Below are 13,405 nucleotides of genomic sequence, written 5' to 3'. Positions count from 1 at the left end.
TTGTAAATTGTCCCATGAGTAGGCTTGGATTAATTTGGGGGATTGCTGGGCAGCACAGCTCGAAGGGCCAGATGGTCTACACTCTGCTGCATCTCAATAAGTAAATAAAATATTCGCCATTGTTAGTGCACCAGCGGAAGTCTCACTGAGGGTAAAGTGTGCTTATTTTCCTTTCAGTGATTTTTTTTGAATATGTACTTCACATTCACACTTCCTACGTTATGTATGGTGTACAATAACAATTCCATTTCGAAATGATGTTATTTTCAAAATAATCTTTTCAAAAGATTAATGTTAATCATTTTTGATCAGGTTTTTGAAAATGCTTCATTTATTTCAATCTATCTCTGTTATAATCTTATTTATAGTACAGCAATGAATTCTTGCAAATAAAGACCTCAACATTTTTCATAAAACAGGAACAGGCCAATCAGCCCACAGTGTTGTGCTGAACCAGCCAAAAGGCAAATCAAAAGCACCCAAACACAAATTCCTCCATCTTCTTTACATCCATGTGCCTATCCAAATGACTCTTAAAAGCTTCTAATGTGTTTGCCTCCACCACCTCACCAGGCTGCACGTTCCAGATATCCACCACTCTGGGTAAAAAAGCTTAACCCTCGCACCCCCTTGAACCTTGCCCCCTCACCTTCAATGCATGCCCTCTGGGATTTGACATTTCAACCCTGGGAAATAGATACTCCCTGTTCACTCTACCTATACCTCTCATTATTTTGTAAACCTGTATCAGATTTCCCCTCAGCTCTGAGGCTCCAGAGAAAACAACACCCAAGTTTGTCCAGCCTCTCATGATAGCTCCTGCCCTCTAAACCAGGCAGCATCCTGGTAAACCTTAAAATTTTCCTTAAATAAAAGTCCATAATTATTGTTACTAATTCAATAATCAGTGATAATCTGTGCTCAAAATTACCATGGTGCACGAGAGATTTTTTTTAGATTATCACTAATGTGGGCGCACATTCTCAAAAAAAAGTTCATTGCCCCTGTCCTAGACATGAGAATGTTGAAGGGTGATAAGGTATTAAATGGAATTGATAGGGGACCATGGGCGGCACAGTAGTGTAGAAGCTGGTATTGCTGCCATATCGATTCATTAAGCAGGTTAGATCCTGTCCTCCACTGCCTTCGCATTCTCTGACCATGTGGGTTTCCTCTACGTAGTCTGATTTCCTCCCTCATCCCAAAGACGTATCGGTTGGTAGCTTAGACGGGTTGGAGCCTCTAGTGTTGGTGCATGGTAAGATAACTAAGGTGGCAACAAAGACTGTGTAATAGCCAAATATGGGGGAATGGAATCACAGACAGAATCAGGTTTAATATCACCGGCAGATGTCATGAAATTTGTTAACTCTGCGGCAGCAGTACAATCCAATACGTGATAATATTGGGAATTACTGTGAATTACAGTGTGTGGATATGTGTGTGTGTAGTTAATGAATTGTTAGATACAATAAGTGGAAATAGAAATTTTTAAAAAATAGTGAGGCAGTGTTCATGGATTCGTTGTCCATTCAGAAATCGGATGGCAGGGGGAAGAAGCTGTTCCTGAATCACTGTGTGTGATCCTTTAGGCTTCTGTACCTCCTTCCTGATGGTAGCGATGAGAAGAGGACATGCCCTGCATGGTGGAGGACCTTAGTGATAGACACCGCCTTCTTGAGGCACCAAGGTGATTCTGAGAGCTACGAGGCTCAGTGTGACAATTGCTCCTATGTTGTAAAAGTAACAAATCTGCAGGTTGTAATGCCTCAGACAAGAAGGGAAATTAAAATTTGTATCATTCTGAATTTAATACGGATGCCGTTGTACAGGAAGTAATGATGAAAGGGTATAGATGGAGTAAATGCAAGCAGGCTTTTTGCACTGAAGTTGGATGGTATTACAACTAGAGGTCATGGGTTAAGGGTTAAGGGAAAACTTCTTCACTCATGAGGGTGAGAAACGAGCTCCCAGTGCAAGTGGTGCATGCAAGCTTGATTTCATTGTTTAAGAGAAGTTTGAATAGGTACATGAATGGTAGAGATATGGAGGGCTATGGTCCTGATGCAGGTTGTTGGGAGTAGGAAGTTTAAATGGTTCAGCATGGACTAGAGGGGCTGAAAGGCCTGCTTCTGCACTGTACTTTATGGCTCTTAAGTGCAGTTTTTCTAGCTTAAGGCACAACTGTTAATTATAAATTTAAAGTCAATTGTTTGTTAATCCACAAATATTAACATGAATAGATGAAGGCAGGTTCATGAAGTAAGACCAGAGATGGTAGGATCTGCCTTCACCACCTTCTGTGTGAAAAAGGCTTATCCCCAGATCACCTTCCTTACCTTAAACCTTTGCCTACTAGTACTAGATTTCCCCACCCTGGGAAAACATTCTGAATCCTGGAGCAGGTGCAAGTTGTTTGGAGAGAGTTGGGGGTCAGATTTGTAAATCTGCAGACTACACATGAATCGGTAGAATCATTGGTAACAAAAAGGTAGTTTAAAGATACAGCAGGACATAGATGGGGTGGAAATTTTGGTGGAGCAGTGATAGGTGGAATTTAATCCAGACAAGTGTGAAGTAATGCATTTTGTGAGGTCCAATTCCATCAGGACACGTACAGTAAACAGTGGTCTTAGGAGCAGTGATGTACAGAGAGAGTTTGGCTGCAGCTCCGTAGCAACACAGGTGGAGAGGGTAGTGAAAAAAGCATTTGTATTCTGGCCTTCATAGGCCGAGGCATTGAGTTGAGATATCATGTTGCAGTTGTACAAAACATCGATTAGACAGCTTGTAGCATACAGTTCTGGTTGCTACGTTACAAGGAGGATATGGTAGCAATAGGGAGAGTGTAGAAGAGATTCACCAGATTAGAGGGTTGTAGTTATGAGGAAAGATTGGATAGACTGGGTTTATTATTACTGGAACGTACCAGGGATGAACTCATTGAGGTTTACAAAATTATGGGGGCCATAGATAGTCAGAACATTTCCCCAGGGTTGGGAAGTCTAGTACAAGGAGGCAAAGGTTTAAGGCAAGAAGGGGGAAATGGAAAGGAGATCTGAGGGGTAAGTCTTTTTCACTCAAAAGGTGGTGAATATTTCAAAGCAGCCAGGAGAGGTGGTGAAGGCAGATAGCATCACAACAGGCATTTAGAAAGGAAAGGAATAGAGTGAATGAGCTTAATCTGGGCAAATGAGATATGCATAAACAGCACCACAGTCTACACAGGTGAGGCCAGCTAGAAGGCTTTGTCTCTGTGTTGAATGATTCTGTGATTCTAAAAATATCTCCCCTGTTCTTGTGATAATTCTGGAGAATTTCTCACTATTATGTGGACAGGATTCTGAGGGGCAGCTTGTATTTTCAGAATCACAGTATATGTTTCTATTTTTAGAAGAGATATTTAATAGTAGGAATATCAAACACTTGAATAATACACTGTACACAACTTTAACCTTTCCTTCCAGATGCCAGGTGTGTGTATATATATATATATGTGTGTGTGTGTGTGTGTGTGTGAGAATATATATTTATTTAGCTAGGGTGCCTAAGACCTTTGCACAGTACGGTAGTAATTTTATATATTGCACTGTACTGCTGCCACAGAAAAAACACAAATTTCATGACACGTGAGCGATGATAAACCTGATTCTGACATGGGTCTCTATGGTGGATTAAGAGTGGGAAGGTTGGGAAAAGGCAAAGGGAGAGGGGAGGGAGCGGGAAGCACCAGAGAGACATTCTGTAATGATCAACAATCCAATTGTTTGGAATCAAGTGACCTTGCCTGGTGTCTCGATAGGAGATTACACAGGTTTACAGAAGAAAATTATTGTTCATCTATTTATGTTGTGCACTATTATGTTTGCAGTTGCTTTTTTAAAGTGACACTTTGCCATTTTTTTTCTTTACAGGCATTGATCATTGCTTTCACTTCCGATATGATACCCAGGCTTGTTTATTACTGGACGCTATCAATACAACCCTATGGCGAGTTCAGCAGCCCAACGATGCGTGGCTACATCAACAGTACCCTCTCTGTTTTCAGAATCGCTGACTTCAGTAATATCAGCAAACCCCACAGCTCCCCCTCATGGTTTAACCCTGAAACCGATACCACCTGCAGGTTAGTGATTCTCGGACCATCGTAAACTCTTCCCCAGATATTGCAGGAACAAATGCCTCTCACAGTACACACTGTGAATCATTTAATCATCCAGCCAGCTTTACTTTTGCTGAAAAGTGAATTGGTAATGTTATGACGATGTCTGCGGCACATCAGGTCAAATCATGTGTTACATGAATCATTGAAGTTCTTCAGGGTTGAGATGCCTCCAAGCTTACATCTCTTTCAAGGGAAGCTTAGACTTGGGCTTTCAGAACAGAGGTGAGGGGTTCAATGTAGAAATCTGGGCAGACATGTTTCACATATTTCCATGTTAACAACTTTTCTGGTACGAGGACATGAGAAAGAGGAAACAGAAGGATGGTATTTGGCTCCTCAAGGCTGCCTCGCCTCTCACAAAATGCAGAAGGTACTCAGCGGGTCAGGCAGAATCTATGGACAGGAATAGATAGTTGACATTTCAGTACAAAACCCTTCATCAGAAGCAGTGAATGGTCTCAGCCTGAAATGTCAGCTTTTTACTCCCTTCCCTATACAGATCTCAGCTTAAAACATCAATTAGTTGTTTCCCTCCATAGATGCTGCCTGACCTGCTGTGTTCCCCCTGCTTTTTGTGTGTATTGCTCTGGATTTCCAGCATCTGCAGAACCTCTTGTGTTCATGCCTCATTTTTCAACATTATCTTGGCGGATCTACCCGAGAAATGATCTGCTCTGGCATTAAAAGAGCCAGCTCAAGAGAAACTGAGTTTTGTGGTTGTGGGAGACGATGACTGAATGAGGGAGGAGGCCCATACAGGATGCAACATACTCAGAAGGGTTAGGAGTACTCACAGGGCAATTCAGAGGTTAAAGGTCAGAGGTTCTGTTTCAGTGGGCACTGGCATTGAAGGAAGGTCTGGAAAGGTTGGGATCTTTAAGTAAACATCTTTAACCCAGAGTCCCATGATGCTTTTGTATTTGCATGATAGATTTAGCTTATTTTTAAGGAAACACACAAAAATGCTGGAGGAACTCAGCAGGCTAGGCAGCATCTATGGAGAAGAATCAACGTTTTGGGCCGAGACCCTTCATCAGGTCTGGAAGGAAGGGGGGAAGGAGTCAGTCTAAGGTGGGGGGAGGGAAGGAAGAGGTGATCGATGTACAGGATGGCAGGTGAAACTGGGAGAGGGGGAAGGGTGAAGTAACCAGTTGATAGGTGAAAGAGCTAAAGGGCTGGAGAAGGGAGAATCTGATTGGAGAGGGTAGAAGACGATGGAAGGAAGGGAAGGGGGTGGAACACCAGAGGGAGGTGATGGGCATTAAGAAGAGAAGGCGTGAGAGGGAGACAAGACTGGGGGAATGGTGAAGGAGGAGGGTCAATTACTGGAAGTTCAAGAAATCGAAGCTCATGCCATCAGGTTGGAGGTTACCCAGACAGAATATGAGGTATTGATCCTCCAACCTGAGTGTGGCCTCGTTGTGACAGTAGAGGAGGTTGTGGACTGACATGTCAGAACAGCTTTTTGTTCATCTCCTTTTACTTACTGAGTTTCCCAAGCCCCATAAATACTTGTGCTTTTCAGCAAGCCTGCAGTGCATGTTACTGCAAATCCAGGCCAAAGTGCTCAAACCAAATTGGAGCAAGTTTGGATATTGTTACCCTTATCAGTTTGATTGGGCATTCACTTACATTGTTTTAATCATAACTATGTTATTTACCATCTTTGCTATTATTTCAGCTGATCTAAAGGTTTTAATACAGGGTGACAGTGTAGCTTAACAGTTAGCATAACGTTTTCCAGTGGGGTTTAATTCCTGCTGCTCTCTGTAAGGAGTTCGTACGATCTCCCTGTGACCACATGGGTTTCTACCGGGTGCTCTGGATTCCTCCCACATATATTTCAAAGACCAACGGGTAGTAAGCTGAGGGCATGCAATGTTGGTGCCGGAAGCAGGGCACAGTTGCGGACTGCCCCCAGCACATCCTCATGTTGACATAAACGATGCATTTCACCATATATTTCAATTTACATGTGAACAAGTAAAGCTAATCTTTTAATCTTTAATCTTCTGTGGCAGGTACCGTGATCTCAGATATCCTCCTGGACATCCACTGGAATATCACCATAGCCTTTATTACTGGCATATAATGGCCGCCAAGCTAGCATTTATTATTGTTACAGAGGTGAGGATTATTTTGGCTTAAGTTTCTGATTCTGGTTCTGTGTATGTTTGCAAGCATAATGAGTACGTAATGGAGGATGTTGCTGCCTTGTCAATAAGTAGAAAAGATATTGTTGCAAGTAAGAACCTTTCACATATAGTAAGAAATACTTGTATCTTCTTGACAAGAGTATTTTTGTCCTTTTTGTTGCATCATTAAGTTCTGGTATATATTATTCCAATAAATACTGGGGAAGATGGCACTGGTAAGTGGCGATGCTTTGCCTGCAGATCTGATGGGAATCATTAAATATTCCTGTGTAGGACTACTGCTGCTGAAATCCAGTCACGACCATGGGTACTTCAGTAGGCAGTATCACTTTAAGATGTTTTTAAAAATCTATCAACTCAAAATCAGCAGACCCTGGTATGAAAACTCAGGACACAGGTACAGATCCCCTTTAAGAAAATATAAGCCAAGCCGGTCTGCAGGTACGACTGCAACATCAGACACTCTCCCCTCATTCCCAGCTATCCTGATGGCAAGTGTACAATCTCTGGAAAATAACACTGGAGACATCAGAGCAAGATTACTGTACCAGAGGAACATCAGGAACTGCTGTGTACTTTGCTTCATGGAAACGTGGCTCACTGCCGCCATTTCGGACACAGCACTGCAGCTCGACAGCTTCACTGTTCTCTGCAAAGGCAGGAGATCTCAGTCTTTTAAAGTTAGAGGAGGTGGAATATGCTTTATGATTAACTCATTATGGTTCACAAACCATGGCGATTCTGTCTCAATCCTATTCACCCAACCTAGAACATCTAGTGGTCAAATGCTGTCCATTTTATCTGCTGAGGGCGTTTTCTGTCATTGTACTGGTTGTGATTACACTCCACCTCAGGCCAACTCAGACAGGCATTGGAGCACCTGAGTTCCATGATCGGCAGTCACAAAACAGCACACCCGATTGCCTTCCCTATCATTGTGGGAGATTTCAATTAGGCCCCTTGAAGAAATCTGAACAACTACCATCACCATATCACCTGTGGAACCAGAGGAAGTCAATACACTTGACCCCTGTGGTACTACCATCAGAATCGCTTACCAGCCCATCCTATGGCCACACTTTCGAAAGTCAACTGGCTGTACTTCTATTCCCCCTGCGCAGGCAGAGACCAAAGACTGCAGCACCAGTTGTGCGGACAAAGAAGGTATGGTCAAGGAAGGCAGAGGAGTGCTTACAAGATGCTTCGAGCCCTGTAAAACTGCCTAGTCTATCGACCTGCACCCAGACCATCCATCTATCGATCCAAACTTCTCTTAAACATTGAAACCGAGCTCGCCTGCACCACTTGTGCTGGCAGCTCATTCCATACTCCCCCTCATGTTCCCCTTAAACTTTTCACCTTTCACCCTTAACCCATGACCTCTAATGTAGTCCCACCCACCCTCAGTGGAAAAAGCCTTCTTGCATTCATCCCAGCTATACTCCTCGAAATTTTGTATTCCTCTTTCAAATCTCCTTTCAATCTTATATGTTCTAAGGAGTTTTTGATAGCTCTTTCAGAGTACATAGTATTGTATACAGTAATATAAGTTTTTATACAGTGCCTGCCAAGTCAAGTGAGCACTGCTGAACATCCTCCAAATTAAGACCATAAGATATAGGAGCAGAATTGGGCCATTTGGCCCATCGAGTCTGTTCCACTATTTCATCATGGCTGATCCATTTCCCTCTCAGCCCCCAGTCTCTCACCTTCTCCCCATATCCCTTCATGCCCTGACCCATCAAGAATCTTATCAACCTCTGCTTTACAGACTTGGTCTCCACAGCCGTCTGAGGCAACGAATTTCACAGATTCACCACTATCTGGATAAAGAAACTCCTCCTCACCTCTATTCTAAAAGGACGCCCCTCTATTCTGAGGCTGTGTCCTCTGGTCCTAGACTCTCCCACTGTGGGAAACATCCTCTCCACGTCCACTCTATCGAGGCCTTTTACCATTTGATAGGTTTCAATAAGGTCACTCCTTATTCTTCTGAACTCTAGTGGGGACAGGCCCAGAGCCATCAAACAGTCTCCATATGACAAGCCGTTCAATACTGGAATCATTTTTGTGAATCTCCTTTGAACCCTCTCCAGTGTCAAAACATCCTTAATTGGAAAATTAACACACTTCCTTGTCATACTTTATACTTTATTGTCACCAAACAATTGACACTAGAATGTATAATCATCACAGCGATATTTGATTCTGCGCTTTCCGCTCCCTGAATTACAAATATTAAGTATTAAGAATACTAAAAATAATAAAAATTAGTAAATATTAAAAATTTAAATAATAAATCATAAATAGAAAATAGAAAAATGGAAAGTAAGGTAGTGCAAAAAAACCGAGAGGCAGGTCCGGATATTTGGAGGGTATGGCCCAGATCCGGGTCAGGATCCGTTCAGCAGTCTTATCACAGTTGGAAAGAAGCTGTTCCCAAATCTGGCCGTACGAGTCTTCATACCTGAATATATCTCCAGAAATCCTTCTCACACAGAAGGAGTCCCCTCTGGAGAGGGGGCAGAAGAGGTTCACTAGGATGTTGCCTGGTTAGGGGGGCATGTGCTATCTCAAGAGGCTGGACAAATCTGGGTTGCTTTCTCTGGAGCGGCGGAGGCCGAGGGGAGATCTGAATGAGGTTTGTAAGATTATGAGAGACATGGATAGAGTTGACAGGGAATATCTGTTTCCCAGGGTAGAAATGTCTAATACCAGAGGACATGCATTGAAAGTGAGAGGGGGTAGGTTAAAAGGGGACGCGTGGGGTAAGTTTTTTTTACTCAGAGAATGGTGGATGCCTGGAATGCACTGCCTGGTATGATGGTAGAAGCAAATACATTAGAGGCTTTTAAGACTCTTTTAGATAGGCACGTGAATATAAGGAATTTGGAAGGATATGGACATTGCGTAGGTAAGAGGGATTAGTTTTGGGGGTGGGGTTGATTTATTTTTTAGCTGGTTCAGCATAACATTGTGGGCCGTAGGACCTGTTCCTGTATTGTACTGTTCTATAAGATCATAAGATATTGGAGTAGAATTCGGCCATTTGGCCCATCAAGTCTGCTCCACCATTTCATAATGGCGGATCCATTTCTCTCTCAGCCTCAATCTCTTGCCTTCTTCCCCTATCCCTTCATGGCCTGACTAAGTAAGAATCAATCTTCAATATACACAGTGGCTTGATGGCTCGTGCTCCATAGCTGCCTATGGCAATAAATTCCACAGATTCACCACCTTGTTCTGTGTTCCATTTTCTATAATACTTTATTTCCCTCTTTCACTTACCCTTTTGTTGTCTTCTTTCTGGACCAAAGGTCACCATCCACATTTGATGCTGGGAAGCCCGAATGTCTTGTATCTAACTGTTGTTCACAAGAGCAGCAGGCCAGATGCCAGAGTCTAGGATCAGATGGGCTAGGCTTGGAATGTGGCCATTACCTTATAGAACACAATCAGGTGACAAGGGTCTTAAAGAAACTGCTGACAGCCCTTCGGCAGGTGCAGGGTACAGCAAGTACTGTCTTAAAGAAACTGATGACAGCCCTTTGGCAGCCAGCTGGGTCAAATACCAGCTCCGACACCTGACAAAACCAATGTTTTTTTTTAAATCAATGCTTTATGAATACGTAACATTCAGAAACATTCAAAAGCTATTAAAGTTTGAAATTAACAATTAAAATCACCTGAAAACACTTTTAAGCCATTAACAGCATTGCCGCCAACACAAGCAATTAATAAATCTTTCCCTCTCCCTCCCCTGCTCTTCTATTCTATTCCCCACTTTGGTCTTTTATCGCTTCTCGCCTGCCGATCACCACCACCCCCCACCCGACCTCCCTCCTCCTTCCCTTTCTCCTCTCCTATCGGATTCCTTGCTATCCAGCCCTTGACCTTTCCCACCCACCTGGTTTCATCTGTCACCTTACAGTTAGCCTCCTTCCTCTCTCCCCACCTTTTTATTCTGGTGTCTGCCCACTTCCATTTCAGGCCTGAAGAAGGGCCTCAGCCTTAAATGTCAACTGTTCACTCAGTTCCATAGCTGCCACTTGACATACTGAGTTCCTCCAGCATTTTGAGTGTGTCGCTCTAGATCTCCAGCATCTGCAGAATCTCTTGTGTTTACAATTAATAAAAATGCAGGCTTGTTAAACTCTGGTTAGTCTACATCTGCAGTATTGGATTTTGTTCTGTTGCCCCATTATAGACCAGTTAGCCTGACCTTAGTGATTGGGAAGATGTTGGAGTCAATTGTTAAGGATGAGGTGATGGAGTACTTGGTGACACAGGACAAGATAGTCCAAAGTCAGCATGGTTTCCTTCAGGGAATATCCTGCATGGCGAACCTGTTGGAATTCTTTCAGGAGATTACAAGTAGGAGAGAAAATAAACTGGACTGGTCAAAGAACACTGAGGCTGTCTACAAGAAGGGTCAGAGCCGTCTCTATTTCCTGAGGAGACTGAGGTCTTTTAACATCTGCCGGATGATGCTGAGGATGTTCTATGAGTCTGTGGTGGCCAGTGCGATCATGTTTGCTGTTGTGTGCTGGGGCAGCAGGCTGAGGGTAGCAGACACCAACAGAATCAACAAACTCATTCGTAAGGCCAGTGATGTTGTGGGGATGGAACTGGACTCTCTGACGGTGATGTCTGAAAAGAGGATGCTGTCTAAGTTGCATGCCATCTTGGTCAATGTCTCCCATCCACTACATAATGTACTGGTTGGGCACAGGAGCACATTCAGCCAGAGACTCATTCCACCGGGATGCAACACAGAGCGTCATAGGAAGTCTTTCCTGCCTGTGGCCATCAAACCTTACAACTCCTCCCTTGGAGGGTCAGACACCCTGAGCCAATAGGCTGGTCCTGGACTTATTTCCTGGCATAATTTACATATTACTATTTAACTATTTATGGGTTTATTACTATTTAATTATTTATGGTGCAACTGTAACAAAAACCAGTTTCCCCCAGGATCAATAGAGTATGACTATGACTACTATAAAGGGGATGTAATGGATGTTGTATATTTGGACTTTCAGAAGGCCACACAAGAGGCTGCTTACCAAGTTAGAGCCCACGGTATTACAGGAAAGTTACTGGCATGGTTAGAGCATTGGCTGATTGGTAGGAGGCAGTGAGTGGGAATAAAAGGATCCTTTTCTGGTTGGCTGGTGATGACTAGTGGTGTTCCGCAGGGGCTGGTGTTGGGACCGCTTCTTTTTAACCTGTATATAAATGATTTAGATGATGTAATAGATGGTTTTGTTGCTGAGTTTGCAGATGGTATGAAGATTGGTGGAGGGGCAGGTAATGTTGAGGAAACAGGTAGGATGCAGAAGGACTTAGATTAGGAGAAAGAGCAAGAAAGTGGCAAATGAAATACAATGTTGGAAAAAACAAGGTCATACACTTTGGCAGAAGAAATAAATGCGCAGAATATTTTCTAAACGGGGAGAAAATCCAAAAATCTGACATGTAAAAGGACTTGGGAGTCCTTATGCAGAATGCCCTAAATGTTAACTTGCGGGCTGAGTCGATGATAAGGAAGGCAAATGCAATGTTAGCATTCATTTCAAGAGGTCTAGAATACAAAAGCAGGGATGTGATGCTGAGGCTTTATAAGGCACTAGTGAGGCCTCACCTTCAGTATTGTGAACAGTCTTGGGCTCCTTATCTAAGAAAAGATGTGCTGGCATTGGAGAGGCTTCAGAAGAGGTTCACAAGGATGATTCTGGAATGAAAGGGCTATCATATGAGAAACATTTGGGAGCTCTGGGTCTGTACTCACTGGAATTTAGAAGGATTGGGGGGGGGGGGAACCATTTGAATGTTGAAAGGCCTAGACGGAGTAGATGTGGTAAAGATGTTTCCCATGGTGGGGGAGTCTAGGACAAGAGGGCACAGCTTCAGGGTAGAGGGGTGGCAATTTAAAACAAAGATGTGGAGAAATTTCTTTAGCCAGAGGATGGTAAATTTGTGAAATTTTTTTACCACAGGCGACTGTGGAGGCCAGGTCCTTGGGTGTATTTAAGGTGGAGATTGATAGGTTTTTGATTGGCCACGGCATCAAGGGCTTCAGGGAGAAGGCCGGGGAGTGGGGCTGAGGAGGGAAAAAGAAGGATCAACCATGATTGAATGGCTGAGCAGACTCGATGGGCCAAATGGCCTAATTCTGTTCCTATGTCTTATGACCTTATGGTCGAATTGGGCATATCATTAACGACCAAAAGGCCTGTTCTATGTTACCTTTCTTTCCTTGCACTTACAAAATCTCCATTCACAACCCTTATCCGGGCTTAGGATCCATGAGGCAATTTCCTGGACTCTTTGCAGAATATAGTGATAAAGATTCATGGGTAAATTTGGGATTTCTTTCACTCAGATCTAAGTGCATATACTCCTAGGCGTGCTCGCGAATGCACACACAATACTGGCAGTTTACGATGGAGCCAGGACCTGTTTTTTAATGATTGCGTTGAGAGAGCTACTGTTTTTCCTGCTGTGCTATTTTCAAGGTGAATGCTCACTTACATTTGGCAGGACACAGTGCCTTTGTAGATATTTGACTAACTATTTGGCAAGAAAAATGTCAAAAATAAATTTAAAGTAGTATAACGTGGGTATTGACAGGATGGAGAGCTGGGCTAAGAAGAGGCAGATGAGTCCAACACAAACAAGTGTGAAATGATTGACTTTGGAATGGTGAATTTGAAGGCAGAATACAGGGTTAATATCATGATTCCTGATGGTGTGGAGAAACAGGGGGATCTTGAAGTCTATGCCTATAGAGAGGAACAGAGGAAGAGGAACACGAACACATGAAATAGAAGCAGGAGTCAGCCATCTGGCCCGTCGAGCCTGCTCCGCCATTCAATAAGATCATGGCTGGTCTGGCCATGGACTCATCTCCACCTACCTCCTTTTCCCCATAACCTTTATTTCCCCTACTATGCAAAACTCTATCCATCCTTGTCTTAAATATATTTATTGAGGTAGCCTCCACTGCTTCATTGGGCAGAGAATTCCACTGATTCACCACTCCCTGGGAAAAGCAGTTCCTCCTCATCTCCATCCTAAATCT

The 13,405-nt window shown here is 43.3% G+C and overlaps 1 protein-coding gene across 2 annotated transcripts in view; it reads left to right on the top strand.

The window, feature by feature from the left end:
• ano6 (anoctamin 6) overlaps window positions 1-13,405 on the top strand; it is a 174,686-nt gene that overhangs the window by 152,357 nt on the left and 8,924 nt on the right. For both annotated transcript variants that reach the window (XM_063057669.1, XM_063057667.1), the window contains 2 exons: window positions 3,915-4,126; window positions 6,187-6,292. In XM_063057669.1, coding sequence (XP_062913739.1) covers window positions 3,915-4,126; window positions 6,187-6,292 — 318 coding nt within the window. The remainder of the gene's footprint in view (window positions 1-3,914; window positions 4,127-6,186; window positions 6,293-13,405) is intronic.

Source organism: Mobula hypostoma, chromosome 9 (genome assembly GCF_963921235.1).
Source record: "Mobula hypostoma chromosome 9, sMobHyp1.1, whole genome shotgun sequence".
Taxonomy (NCBI): Eukaryota; Metazoa; Chordata; class Chondrichthyes; order Myliobatiformes; family Myliobatidae; genus Mobula; species Mobula hypostoma.
The sequence above is the reverse complement of the archived record's forward strand: the minus strand, read 5'-3'. Positions and strand labels throughout refer to the sequence as shown.